The 14,991-nt window shown below is 49.6% G+C and overlaps 1 protein-coding gene across 1 annotated transcript in view; it reads right to left on the bottom strand.

Annotated features, from left to right (window-relative positions):
* Positions 1-14,991, bottom strand: part of ATPAF2 (ATP synthase mitochondrial F1 complex assembly factor 2) — a 380,402-nt gene that overhangs the window by 290,990 nt on the left and 74,421 nt on the right. The window contains exon 4 of the mRNA XM_069646388.1: positions 6,638-6,682. Within this exon, the coding sequence (XP_069502489.1) occupies positions 6,638-6,682 (45 nt within the window). The remainder of the gene's footprint in view (positions 1-6,637; positions 6,683-14,991) is intronic.

Here is a 14,991-nt window from a genome sequence, read left to right as displayed (position 1 = left end):
TATTGATTCACATGCTCATGAATAAAGAATACATAGCAGTACAACATTACACAACCACGGGAAGTGGCAAGGCTCAACAGAAGCAATTACTCTTACTCCGAAACAGGGTCACCTTCAAGCGAACAGGTTGCGTAGCACTGCTTGGCCGACCCTGGACTCCTCTCTGGAATCCCTGTCGACGCAGTAGAAACTTGTGAAGGTGTGCGTGGACCTCCATGTAGCAGCCCTGCAGATATCCATCAGGGGCACACCCGACAGGAATGCCATCGTCACAGCGATCGCTCTGGTGGAATGGGCTCTCGGACGACCGGGCAGCGGCCGGTTTACCAACCGGTGACAGTGTCTGATACAGCTGGAGAGCCACCTGGAGGTGGAAGCCTTGGACAAGGCCTCCCCATGTTTCACGGGACCAAAGTTCAGGAAAAGTGGAGACGTTTTTGTGTGTGCCACATAGAACTTCAGAGCACAAGCAACATCCAGCGAATGCAAAGTCCTTTCAACCGGCGACCAAGGTTTTGCAAAGAATACGGGGAACACCAAAGGGTCATTGAGGTGGATTTCCGACGGAACATTCGGCATGAAGGAGGGATGAGTCTGCAGCACCACCCTCGTGTCGTGAAAAGTCAGATACGGCTGTTTGCAGGACAGGGCCTGCATCTCACCTACCCACCTGGCAGAGGTGATGGCCATGAGGAAAGCAGTCTTCCTTGATCGGAACTTGAGAGGGACCCGATGCATAGGCTCGAAGGGGGGCCCCCAATGAGCCTCGTCAGTACCATGTGGAGTTCCCACGCCGGGGCAGGCGCCTTCACCAGCGGGAACTATCAAGTCCTTTGAGGAACTCCTTGATGAAACAGTGGGACCAAAGATGACCGTCCTGGAGACCTGGTGTAGTGGGGGATAGCCACCAGATGCACATTGATAGAGGCGTGCGCCAGCCCTGCCTTGGCCGAGGACAACAAGTATGAAGAATCTGCGGGGCCGTGACCCTCAGAGGGTTGATCTTCTGCACCCGGCACTGCGTTGTGAAACGTCGACAACGCTCTCGCCCTGGCAAGGACCTCCCTGCAGTCCGCCAGCAGGTCGTACCCTCCGAACACTAAGGCCGCAGGAGCCAAGCCTTCAGGTTTAGCAATCCTTGGTCGTGATGTAGGATTGCGTCCCCTTTTCTGGAGAGCAGATCTTGAACACCAGCAGGTTGACCGGGGGAGACGACGACAGGCTGAGAAGATAGGGTACCAAATCTGCCTCGGCCACACCGGGGCGATGAGGATCATCCTGTATCGGCACTGTTTGAGTTGATTGATGACTCGCAGCAGGAGAGGCAACGGAGGAAACGCGCACAGGAACAGGCCTTCCCACAGGAAGGAAAATGCATCACCCCATGCTCCCTGGCTTGTGGAACTTGCTGGTGAAGTCTCTGGCATTTGGAATTCGTCGCCGTCACAAACAGATTGATCTGTGGGTCTGCCCCATCTGAGGAAGAGGCTGTCCACTTGATCCTGTCAAAGTTCCCACTCATGGCAAGAGTGCAGCTCCCTGCTGAGAGAGTCGGCGATGGTGTTCTTGACTCCCGCCCGGTGAAAAGGAATGAGGAACATCCCTTCAGCGATGTTCTGGAGAGCGCCGGGGATCTGGTACCCCCTGCTTCCTGATGTAGAACATTGTGGTGGTATTGTCTGTGAAGACCCTCACCACCTTGCCCTTGAGGGACAGAAGGAACGACTTGAGGGCCCAGAACACTGCCCGCAGCTCCAGGTCATTGATGTTGAGATTCTTCTCCTCCGGTAGCCACAGGCCTCTGGCAAGGAGACAACCAGTGTGAGCTCCCCAGCCCTCGAGGGACGCGTCTGTGGTGACCGTCCCCACATACAGGGGCTTTGGAAATCCATGTCCCTGGCGATGTTGGTGTGCACGCCCCACCAACTTATTGCTCGACGCAACTGCTCGCCGAGAACTATCTTGTCTGCGAAGCTTCCGGACACCTGGATCCACCGAGCGTCCAGGAATTCCTGGACGGGTCCCATGCTCAACCTGCAGAGTTGGATCAGGTAAATGCACAATGACAGCATGCGAAGCAGCGACATGATGGTCCGCACCGTGACGGTCTTCAGTGCCAACAGCTGTTGCACCTTGCCCAGCATGGCCGCTATCCTCTCTTCTGAGGGGGTCGCCAGGAAGGAGACCGTGTTGAGCCTGGCCACCAGGAACAGCGCATTCTGCAATGGAATCAAGCTTAACTTTGGATAGTTCACAGAGAATCCCAGACCCGTCAGCAGCCGGATGGTCCTCCCAGTGTGGTCGTTGGCTACTTCCCTTGACTTGGCCTAGACGAGCCAGTCGTCGAGGTACGGGTACACATGTATCCCTTCTAGGCCCAGATGGGGCGCCACTAGTGCCACATGCTTCTCGTGAATGGGGACATGGAAGTATGCAGCATCCAGATCCAGTGATGTCAATAAGTCCCATTCCTCCAGTTGGCCGAGCACATGCTGCAACAGGACCATCCTGAATATTTGGGACTTAAGGTATTTGTTGAGATGCCTCAGGTCTAGAATGGGCCACCAGCCCCCGGTCTTCTTTACCAAGAAGTATTTGGAGTAGACTCGAGCCCGGAGTCACTTTGGAACCAGCTCTAGCGCCCCTTTTCTTTGCATGGCCCGTACTTCCTGCAGGAGCTGAGGGATGTGCTGCTCCTGCCGGGCCACCGGTGGTATCTGCGGCCACTTCTGCTGGAACTCTATGTCCGTGGGCGAGAGTGTCCAGCACCCATCGGTTGGTGGAGATCAAGCCCGCCAGCCGGCCTCCCACCGGGGTGCATGGGAACATCCTGGCCGGATCAATCTTGCTTCAGGCCCTGCGAGCTGCCTTGGGAGCGACGAAGGCCACCTCCACCAAAAGCCTTGGAACAGCCCCTGTACGCCTCTTGGGTCGTGGACCAGGTGGGTTGACGGTATGAAGAGGACCCTCCGCCAAAACCATGCGACGATCTGACAGATTTTCCACCATAGGCACGAAAGGATGGACGACGCTGCTTAAGAGTGCCTAGGGCACGGGCCTTGTCTGTTTTATTGGCCTGCAACGATTCCTCTACGGCTTTCCCAAAGAGGTTGTCCCCGTCGACGGGCATGTCCAGCACCCTTGCCTGTACCTCTTGAGGGAAGTTGGTTGCTTTCAACCAGCCACGACGATTGAGGCAGACATCATTCCCCATCTCTCTGAGCCCAGTGTTCACAGTTTCCAGCGCCAAAGTGATGGCATTGTCAGATGCCACCTCGCCCTCCTGGAGGATCTCCAGTGCCTCGACCCGCTTGTTGTTGGGCAGAAATTCCAGCAGCGTGGCCATCTTATACCACAGCTCCCTATCATATTCGCTACCTGGACTGTCATCGCCGCAGAGTAGATCACTTTCCTACCCACAGCATCCAACTTCTTCCCCTCGCTGTCTGGGGGAACGGAGGCTGAAGATGAGGGATTAGAAGACTTCTTCCTCACTGCCACTAAGACCACCCAGTCCATGGAGGACTGTGACCGTAGGCACTTGGACACGGACTCCAGCACCCGGTACTTCTTCTCCAGCCCATCCCTTTTCACCGGGGCGGAGGCTGGGTTTCTCATAAGCACTAGGCCCTCATCCCAAACGTCGTCCAGGAGAGGCATCGCCAGAACGGTCTTTTTCTTGGCTTCATGTGGTTGGTAAAGAAAGGAACCCTTCCTTCTTGGTCTCTTCTGGCATCAGCTGGAAAAGCTCAGATGCTCTGGCGACCAGAGCATGGAACGACCCCACTTCGTCCGAGGGAGAAACCCTTGGCGGCAGAGAAACACTGCTGCTGCCGTCTGTGTCTGTAGACGCCGTGTCCGTTCCCGTATCTCTTGGGGGGGCGAGGCAGGGGGCATGTGTGGTTGATGAGGCGGCATAGGGTGCCATCTCCTCTTCTTTGTGGGCCCGGTGCCACTGGGGCCGGTGCCGGAGGTGCCGTTGGCATCCTCTTCTGGATCTCCAACACCAGGGCGTGCAGAGTTGATAGGATGTCGAGCGATACGTCCCTGGCAGGTGTCGGAGGGGTAGGCTTGCTGGGCCCAGCGCCCATGTCGTCGTTGGCATGCCCTCCGTCGTCACCCCCCCACTGCGTTTCCGCCATCGACCTTCTCCATGTCCTCCGGGACCGTGTGAACGGACACCAAGTCGTCCTCGTCCGAGGGGACACCTTTCCCAGCTCCTTGGTCTTCTACAGCTTCTCCCGCAGCTTCCCAGGGTTAGCCGATTACCTCTTCGAGCAGGAGCTGAGCGATGACTGGAGATGAAGGCAGATGGTGAAGTGGAACGTGCCCCTACCCGTCGCGGGACCCGCTTGCGCAGCGACCCCGACGGAAACAGACTTATGGTGCTTGGCCGCGTTTTGGGCCCCCACAGATGGAGCGCCCTCAAAGGACTTAGAAGCCTGCTCCTCGGATCGGCCGGTTCCGGGTAAGGCATGCCCCTGCTTGCCACACAGGGTAGGGGCCTTGGCGTTGAGCCACACCGCCAACCTACTGTGACGATCCTGGACTGTTCGCTTAGAGAACCCAAGGCAGATTTCACAATCCGCTTCCCTGTGGTCCGGATGGAGACATTAGAGGCACTGGTAGTGTTTGACCACCACAAACACGTACCTAAATCCGCAGCTGGAGCAGAGCTTGAAGAGGGAGCCTCCCACCTTCTCCTCTGACATGGTCCAGCATGCAGTGTAGACTCCAAATCTCCAATGTCTCCAGATGTGTTCTCCTCGTCAGAGGCAACAGGCCCTTGTGATCGGAGTTTGCCTGTATTTGCGTAACTGAACATGCCCTTCACCACACAAGGGGTCCCTTGTGTGGTCACCACATTTCAGGTATTTCCCTTGTTCAAATCAAACAAATGTTTCTCACCCCCTCGTGGGTTTCTTGATTATCAGCCTGGTGTGGGTTACCTGGGTCTTTAGCCCTTCTGCGTTGATTGGTTTTCTCACCCCCTTGTGGGGTGTTCTCAATTCTCAGACCAGTGTGGGCTATGTTGTGGCCTCACTACTCTCTACACACGCCTCAATTTGTGCTGCATACCTACTTTTCAGCGGCAGTGCTGGTTGGGAGAGGTGGGCTCTCCAGGCCAGCACAGAACAGTGCCTCCAACTTTGTTGCAGTCTTTGCTTTTGGGTCTCTTGCGTTGGTTCCTCCAGTCTAGGATTGACAGGACTTTGTGTCGGTTAGGTAGGATACCAGCATGCCGCTTGTGGCGTGGTTTTGTTTTATTTCTCCTCAGCAGCTCCAACTCCTCGCCTTCCTGGTAGTGACAGCGTTCAATGGGGATTCCCTGTTGGTCTGCCCACCATGCAGTATGTGTGGATCTGCCTCCTGAGGCTGCTTCTTTCACCCTCTGGCTGGCTCCCTCTCCAGTGTATGGGTCACTGCACCTTTATGTTTCTGCATGGAACGACATAGAATAATCCATTGGTTCCTCTCTTCATGCAAGGACAGCAACTAATAAAAAAAGTCAGAAACCAAACCATCCACTTTTAAAGGGCCCTGTACATCATTACCATGCTCAATTCACATATATCCAACAAACACTTTGGATTCTGTGTCAAGTTAAAGGGAGGTGGAGTAAAACCCTTGTTTGGGGAATGCTTACCTACCACGAGTGGGATCCTGCTTCCCCTGTCCCCTAAGGGTAGTAAAGCAGAGAGGGCCCACCTCCCTAGCCCCAAATGGGGTGGCTCCTCCTAAGGGATAATGGACGAATTCCCTGGATTCGTCACAGATCACAGTACACAGGGGTGCGGAAGAAAATGATTAGCGAGCTCTTCACATGACAAGCGATTTATAGTGTGGGCAGGGTATTTGTATTCCACAGACTGTTCTCAATGTTCCGTCAGTACTTGGGGTAGGTGGACGAGTGTCCACGTACCAGCAGAACTTTACATGAATAAAACATTTTAAAAATCACATTATGGCGCAACAATGAAACAAAGACTTAATTGACACAAAAAAAGTGTCTTGGGAAAAATATCTCGACGTATTGCTGTGAAACAAGGCTGTACTGTGTAGGAGAACATGCAACAAAGTGGCATCGTGTAAGAGGTGCACCCTGTGCTGGTAGTACCAAACAAACACCGAATGACAATCTGCCCCAACAAGTGTGAGAGCGAATAGCGATAATGACGGTGTCCCCTTAGGTGTATTGCTTTAGAGTGATCAGTGATAACCATTCTGCTAATAAAGTGAAAGTCAGGCTATCGTGCTGTGAGACTGGCTCCTCAGTACGCCCCAGATGAGACTTCGGTTTATGGGACTAGGGTTGGCCTGTTCTTAGAGTTCTATGAGGTCATGCTGCCTTTTTCATGGGGCAGTTAAACCACAAGCCAAAAAGAAGGTACTTTTGAAGTTTACTCACCCGCCTTTCGGTTATGCACACCATAGAAATCCGTTTGTTCACTGTATGTCTACTTACATTAGATTGATGGGTGGACTACAAGGAACTCAGATTTCGTCAGTCTGCGCAGCGAAACCAAAAAGGACAAGACTGCTTCCAGCAGGTTCAGAATGGGAAGTAACAAAAAAGCACCAAGTGCAAACAGCACGACGGTGCCGGAAGAACGCTGCTAAAAAGGCCAATACACACCTTCTCCATGGGAAATATTCACAGTCTGATAAAACTTCTTTCTTTCTAGAAAAAAAAAGCAAAAAAAAGCATGAGGTATATTAAAAGCACTTCGTGATATCAGAAATGTATTAAGTATTTCACAGCAGCTCTAAGTTCCGAAATCACCTGAAATCAGAGAGGATTACTTCTGAGGACTGTCTGCATGATTCTCCAAGTATAACAACTCAATATGCCTGGGCTGATATTCATTTCCCTGAAACTAACTTGTGAAATGTTTCCTAGGTATAGTGCCTATTTGCCACACTAGCACACTTCTCCACATAATGATCTTTGTACCAACCTTCAAACGCGCTCAATGCTTATGCTACTACAGGGTCCCACATATTTTGATGAATAAATATGTCAGATTTTTAAATGTGTTTTTGAACCCAAGCAACACATGACCAGTTCCCAGTATGCACATTTAGCACAGGATTGCCAATTTACATCATGCCCAGTTATCAAGTTACATTACACCCAATTAGCAGACCATTGCCAGTTTCCAGTAAGCCCATTTGGCACACCATGGCCGGTTTCTAGTCTACTGACTCCGCACATCATTGCTAGTGTCCATATTGACCCTTATACATTCAGTTTGTTATGTCCGATTAGCACATCATGGGCAGTATTCCATTATATTTAGGTAACCCATCATTACCTGCCCTTAAATTGTTTCTTCTGAAGGTTCACGTCTCCTGATGGTGGTGGAAAGAAGAGAAGCCAATGCTCCCAACAGTGTCCTAGGGCCTGGATAGGCAAAAAACATACAGCCTGTGGGGTCACTGCAGTAACGAATGTGGGGTTAGTGAAGGGGGTGGGGGGCACCATGGGTTGCCGATTGCAAATTATGGCCAGCCTCTGCCAGCCAAACACATACGGGTCTGGATGGGGCCTCTTACAGCACTTCCCTTGTTTTCTCCGAGGACTCTTTATGGCACAGAGCCATTTATATTTGTAGTGCCAGGGCACTGACCCATTTTACGCTGGTCTAATTGCCGAAACAGGGACATGATTTGAGATGGCTGCATTGCCAGTGACAGGCTAAACGTGGTTGAGTTTCACTCTAGCCCAAACTCAGGTCTTGCATGGGTTGTGACAAATCCCCTTACTTGACCCTTAGGGCAGAGGTTGGGATGGGTGTGGGGGCTGCTGCCTGTTCCACAACGTTGCGCCTGGAGAGGATCCCCTGCCTACCACACTGTGCCCCCAGTCAGTTAGCAGCGACTTGTCAAAGGGGGAAAAGACACGACCTGCCCCTTTAAGGGATGCATTGACCAAACAAATCTGACTACATTACCTTTATATTGTGAGCCAACTCATTCTCGGGTGGTAGGTCTACTCTTCATGCATGTAATGTCACCCACAATCTACCTACATCTTGATACCCAGAAGCAACCTACCCCAGCTTCCAGGTACTGTGTTACTGTATCAAGCGATATGTGCTAGGCTAAACTGTATTCACCCACCCTATTGTTGCTCAGTACAGCTTTCAATGAGTGTGAATTTACGCCATCCACTACACCTGCATGCCAAATTGCCTATGCCAGAATATGAATATCTGATACGTTTGTCTTTATCCTCTATGCCTACATAGACCTAGATCATGCAGCTCCCATGCCCTCACACGGGCTGCAAAATCCCATTAGCCTATACTCTGCATGTAATATTGCTCTCCTATTATGTCACCACTTCTTATTATAGTGTAGCCACCAGTCATCAATGCTAGAAGTACTTAATCTATTGCTCACTACTCTACTGCATACGACAGATGCCTCATTGCTACCTCGCCCTGCTGCCTCTCACGCTTTACCGTATTGGTGTGGTTTATACTGCCAATCGCTAACTGCAATTTCGCCCAGTTGCCTCACTAACATTGCCCTATCCCTGCCGCTTGGCGGTTTCCGCAGGGACCTAATGCGTATTACCTTACTATGCTTACTACTGCCTAGGTGCCCAGTTTCCCTACATGCACTATTGTACTTGTGCAGCTTAATTGCTATTTGCATTATCGCCCAATTGCCTCTTTGCCATTGTCCTATTCCAGCTGTTTAACTGTGTTCTAGCCCAGAGGCCTAGCTGCCACAGATACCGCCTCATTTATGTTGTTTAATTGTGAGTTGTTTAATTGCAACCTTGCCTAGATGCTCTACGCGCATCGCTATACTCCTGCTGCTCCAAGGGAAAAAATGTTAATTCTAACAATTCAGCTCTGCACAATGGCTGCCACATTACATGTTGGTTCCAAGGTTCCAGAGGCCAAGCATGCCGTGCCAAGCGTCCGCTAGCACCCATTTTAGATCCCAGCCCACCTGAATTGACAAATACAGACACGTACTTTGCCACTCCCCTCCAACCTACACACAATAGTGCCTCAGGGACAACAACCCTTGTCTCTCTACCCTGCACCACTTCTAATAGAAACCTCAGACTCCGTCCCAGGTTAACAAAATTACACAAACCACTGAGAAGATCTCTACCTCCTACCAACCTGAAAACTTAATTATCAACATAATCTGAAACGTAGTCACACCTATTTGTCGCCTCTACGTTCTATCCCCAATATAAAGATCCACCAAACTAATAATATTAAGCGTAAGCTAACTGCTAACATTACAGCCAAACCTACCCAAGTCAAAGCTGTAATTGAGACCCCCCCCTCTTAAAGGAGCACTTCTCGATGCGAGATTGCTCGTGGCCCAAGCCATCGACATTACTGACCTAATCACAGAAGGTAATCTAGATTTCCTTGCGATCACCGATACTTGGCTACACAATGCGGGAGGACCGTCGCTTATTTTAGCCATCCCAGATGGCTACACAATAGCCAGACAGGACCGAGCGGGGACCCGAGGAGGCGGTATCGCCATCATTTCTAAAATATGCCTTGCCCTCAGACTAGCCCCCACCCAACTGTCACAATCGTGTGAAATTCTATCTGCTAAATTTCAGATAAATAACTCTCAATCACTCACCATTCATCTAATATACAGACTGCCTGGTCCTCTTGGTACCCTTGAGGAGGATCTGCACAACATACTTACAAACAACCTTAAACCATCCTCTCAATTACTCCTTTTAGGGGGCTTTAACATAGGCTTTAACAACCTAATGGATAAATGGACGCCACAGATATGGCTAACACAATCAATGCACTAACTCTGTCTCAAAAAGTGAATAAACCCACCCATGCAAAGGGGAGAACTTTGGATTGGATAGCGGATTATAACTGCACAGTTACCATCGCATGGTGTGCGGTTAAAGGTGCGATTACAAAAGGTTCGAATGCAATAGGTTTGGGTCAATGGGACCGAAAACAAAAGGTTACATTTTTTTTAAATTATATATATTTTTTTGGGTTTCCGTATAGGTAAAAAAAGTGGTTCTTACCACAAAAACAGGGGTTGGGGGGGACCCCACCAAAAAAAAAAAAAAAAATAGTATTTCGAACCTTTTGTTTTCGGTACTTTTGTTTCGACCCTATTGTATTTTGAACCTTTTGATTCAAACCTTTAACCTATAACCCCATCTCATCTATCACGCCACTATCCTGGACAGACCACTCACTTGTGTCCTTTCACCTATCCACCACCAGACCTACTCCTAACAACCCCTACACTAGCACCATGCCTAATCAGAAACCTAAAAAGCCTCACAGTAGATAAAGTAATCCCTGCGATCCTTCCCACTCTAAATGCATTACCAGAAAATCTTGATCCTAGCACCCTAGTCCATGAATTCAACAATATCATGCTCACTACACTGGATAAAATTGCCCCGCTTAAACTAAGATCTAGCAAACCAAAAGCCCATTTAAATAAATGGTTTACGCCTCAACTCAGAGATTTACGCCTTTTGACACCAACTGGAGACTCTGCCCTACTAATGATAATAAAGACAAATTAACCTCACTCTCCTTGCATTACAAGAATGAAATCTGTAGGGCAAAATGCAACTCTTATGATGAGCGCATTGCCAAATCCAACTCCAGTATGAGTCCCAATAGCTATACCCGATATCTGCACGAAGGATAAGTCTTGGTGTAAAGACATCCAACATGCACTAGCAAATAAAATCAACCTGCTCCAAAATAAAATTCAGGAAAAAAAAAGAAATGCTGAATCTACAGTACTCGCCTAAAAACCCTCTGACTAGTGATCCACCAGCGGCACACAATACAATATTCCACTTCACCAAATCGTCTACCCTGGAAGTAGAAAAAATCATCCTTTCACTGCAACTGCAAGGGTGACATTTGCCCAGCACAATTAATAAAAGATGCGGCTAGAGAACTATCCCTGTTTATCGCCAAATTGATTAATGCCACCTTTGCCTCAGGTACCATCCCTGCAAACTTAAAACAATCGTGGGTGCTCCCTCTCCTCAAGAAGCAGTCATTAAATCTTCTCATCCCTACTAACTACCGTCCCATCACCACAGTACCATTTCTACTTAAAATATTGGACAAAGCGGCCTACAACCAAATTCAAAAACACCTTGAACTGCACAAACTCTTAGGAGACAGACAATCCGGTTTCCGCCCACTACACGGAACGGAAACAGCCCAAATTGACGAGCTGAGAGACAAAGGGAGGACAGTACTTCTGCTCCTACTTGATCTCTCAGCCGCATTTGATCTAGTGGACCATAGGGTCCTTTGTGGACACCTTGACTTGCCGCTCATTTCTCCTCTGAGGCTATCAGATGGATTGAATCATTCCTGAGCGAGAGAACCATGAGAGTTTTCTCTCCATTGGCAGCCGCAGACCCACTCCCATCCTGTGCGATGTTCCACAAGGCTCTTGTGTCTCTCCAACTCTATACAACATCTTCACCAAACCCTTGTTTGATGATTTGGACCATCTGGGTATCATCTACACCAACTACGCAGATGGTACACAGATTCTCCTCACACTTTCTGGGGATCACAGTAAGGACACAGAGTTGGTGAACAGGGTATATCTCATCATCCAGGCTTGGATGGCCACTCATGGCCTCTGCCTGAACTATAAAACTGAGCTGATAATCATGGGCACATTGTCCGATTTTGTCTCCCTCTCCTCCCCACTCTCCTCACCTGATCGGTAATCCTCCAATTCTTCCGTATTGAGATGCCGACGTGAACAGAAATCTCTCTTCGTGGTTGAAGATACTTGTCTACCACGAGAGGAAGCCACAGTGAATGCTTGAAACAAGCAGTCCTGGGACTCCTCTCCCGTAGTAGGCGACAAGGGAAAAAGCCTTGATGGCAGAAAAAACCCTTGAAAGGAACGAAGCCAATCCGGAGTCTTCCAAGGAGATTGATGGAACGTCGTCTCCTGTGGTTGCAGAAGAGTAGGTAGCCGGCTACTGCAGATTGGAGGAGGTAGACGACAGCTGATGATGGCAGAAACAAGGCAGAAAACGCCTCGCAAGAATGAGTAGCGAGAGAGACTCGAGCCGGCGGCGAGAGAGAGCCGCGGAAGCTGAAAGAAAGTGAAGCAAAGGAGAGAAGAGAGAGAGAGAGAGAGGAAGAAGCCTCGCTCGAAGCTAGGAGAGGCGAAGGGAAAGGCACGGACCAAGCCCCGATAAGGGAAATACTAGCGTTCTCACCCAAAGCAGGAAACAAAACACTACGGGGGTCGCAACGCAGCGATCGCTGGGAGTGAGAGACTGAAATACCTCCCAGCGACCGTCATGTTGCCGGAGAACTAGACCGCGGCTGCACGTAAGTGAAAGCAACGTGCTGGAACTACGGTCTGCGCCGGAGCCTCCAATGCGGAAGTACCCGCCAATCGGCCCGGCTGCGTATGACAGTATGCCCCCTCACAAAGCGAACCCCCCCAGGCTTTCCCGGAAAACACCGATGGAACCCAGTCAACAACCGGGGGGCATGAATGTGGGAGACTGGTTCCCAAGAGTCCTCCGTCTCCGGGTAACCCTTCCACGAGACCAAGTATTCCAATCGTCCCCTGTAGAATCTGGAGTCACGAATGGCCGAAACTTCGTATTCCTTCGTACTTCCAGAACCTTGGACTTGCAAACGGGGAAGAGATCTTAGGTGAGGATCCGGAACAAAAGGTTTGAGAAGGGAGGAGTGAAAAACAGGATGAATGCGACTGAGAGTGGGAGGCAATTTCAATCTGAAAGCGACAGGGTTGATCTTAGATAGAATAGAAAAAGGTCCCAAAAAGCGAGGAGAAAGTTTGGAAGGGTGAACCCATCGAGGCAGAAATTTAGTAGAGAGCCACACCTTGTCTCCCTCCTTCCAATCGGGACAGTCCTGCCGACGTTTATCCGCCTGTTCCTTGTTCCGGCTTCTGCTCCTTTTCAGACTGAATTCCGCAATCCTATGCGCCTCCGCATTGGACTGAAGCACTGCTTCCGCAGTGGGAGAGTTCGTAGGAGCTGAAATCACGGGAAAAATGGTTCGAGGATGCACTCCATACGTGCAAAAAAAAGGAGTAAGACCTATCGCGGAATGTGTAGAATTGTTATACGTAAATTCCGCGGTGGGTAACGACACCCAGTTGTCTTGGTGTTGGTTGGTATAACATCTCAGATATTGCTCCAAGGTGGCATTCAGTCGTTCTGTCTGGCCATTCGACTGAGGGTGGAAACCAGATCATAGTGCTCTCTCCATGCCCAATCTAGTACACAAAGCCTTCCAGAAGTTTGAGATGAACTGACTACCTCGATCGGAAATGATCTTGTCACGTAAGCCATGTAGTCGAAAAACATCTCGTGTGAAGGTCTCCGCCATCTGAGTGGCGGTAGGTAAGCCAGGTAGCGGGGAAAAATGTGCCAATTTCGTGAAAGTATCTATCGTCACCATAATGCAAGTGCAGGATTCGGACTTTGGTAGATCCACAATGAAATCGGTAGAGATGAGACCCCAAGGGCGTGTAGGCATCTCGGGTTGGGTCAGCAAACCTAAGGGCTTGCCCAATGGATATTTAGCTCTGGCACATATTGGACAGGCCTTGATGTAATCCTTGACCTCTCCTTTCAATTCAGGCCAGAAGAACCTTCTTGAAATAAGTTCAGTAGTGTTCTGCACTCCTCTATGACCCGCGGTAAGTGGATCATGGCCCAAATGAATGATCTTCTTAAGCCAAGGGCCTTCTGGAATGTACAGTCGGTTCTCGTAAAACACTAAACCTTCCTTCTCGGTATATTTTCCTCCTCTTAGCTTAGAAAGTTTCATCCTTTCGGAAGCCAACGCGGTCTTCACTTCTTGAAAGAAAACGTTGACAAGTCCCAGAATCTTGTTTCTTCTGAACATAGTTTCTCGAGAATGAGGGGTATTAGTCTCCAGGAACCTCCTTCCTTGATAAGGCATCTGCGACTTTATTCGAGGAACCTGGTAGATAGGTAATACGAAAGTCGTATTGGGCGAAAAAATAAGCCCATCGGGCTTGCCTTGAATTAACACACTCCATGTTTTGTAATGCCTTGAGATTCTTATGGTCTGTCCTAATGAGAAAAGGATGACGCGCACCCATCAGTAAATGTCGCCAATCCTCACAGGCCAGCTTCATGGCGAGTAGTTCCTTCTCTAAAACCGAATAGTTAAGTTGGCTGGGAGACAAAGTCTTCGAGAGATAGGCTACTGGATGTTCCACACCATCGTAGGTTTGTAAAAGAACTGCCCCTATAGCCAAGGCAGAGCCATCAGTCTCCACGATGAACTGTCGGTTTTGATCCGGATGTCGAAGAATCGGAGCGGAACAGAACAATCTTTTTAAGTCCCTAAAACCATGTTCAGCTTCGGGTGACCATAGGAAGGGCCCTGAATCTTTCCTTAAGAGTCGCGTAATGGGAAGTACTATCTCTGAGAAGTTTGGGATGAACCTCCTGTAGAAATTTGCGAGACCCAGAAATCTTTGTACCTCCTTTACACTGTCCGGGGAGGACCAATCGAGTAAAGCAGCGACCTTGCCTGAATCCATGGAAATTCCTTCTTCCGAGAGAACGTATCCGAGGTAGTGAACAGAGGGGACTGCAAAAACGCACTTCTCGGGTTTGACCAGAAGTTTATAACGTTGTAGACGCTCCAGCACTTGAGTCACATGAATGATATGGGATTCCAAATCGGATGAGTAAATCAAAATATCATGCCAATCGGCCCGGCTGCGTATGACACACATAGGCAAACATCAAAAAAGTAGGTCAGGAATTTCCTCATTCAACATCAATGGGAATACCATCAAAGTCTCTAAGGATGTAAAAACCCTTGGCTTCCATATTGATTTGACACTGTCCTTTGATAAACAGATAAAATCCCTTGCCTCCACCACGGCCTACACTTGCAAGCTGATAAGAGCTGGCAAGCCATTCCTTTCTAACGACAGCTG

This window comes from Ambystoma mexicanum, chromosome 2p (assembly GCF_040938575.1).
Source record: "Ambystoma mexicanum isolate Mex_15411 chromosome 2p, UKY_AmexF1_1, whole genome shotgun sequence".
NCBI classification, from domain to species: Eukaryota; Metazoa; Chordata; class Amphibia; order Caudata; family Ambystomatidae; genus Ambystoma; species Ambystoma mexicanum.
This window is presented reverse-complemented; position numbering and strand designations above follow the sequence as displayed.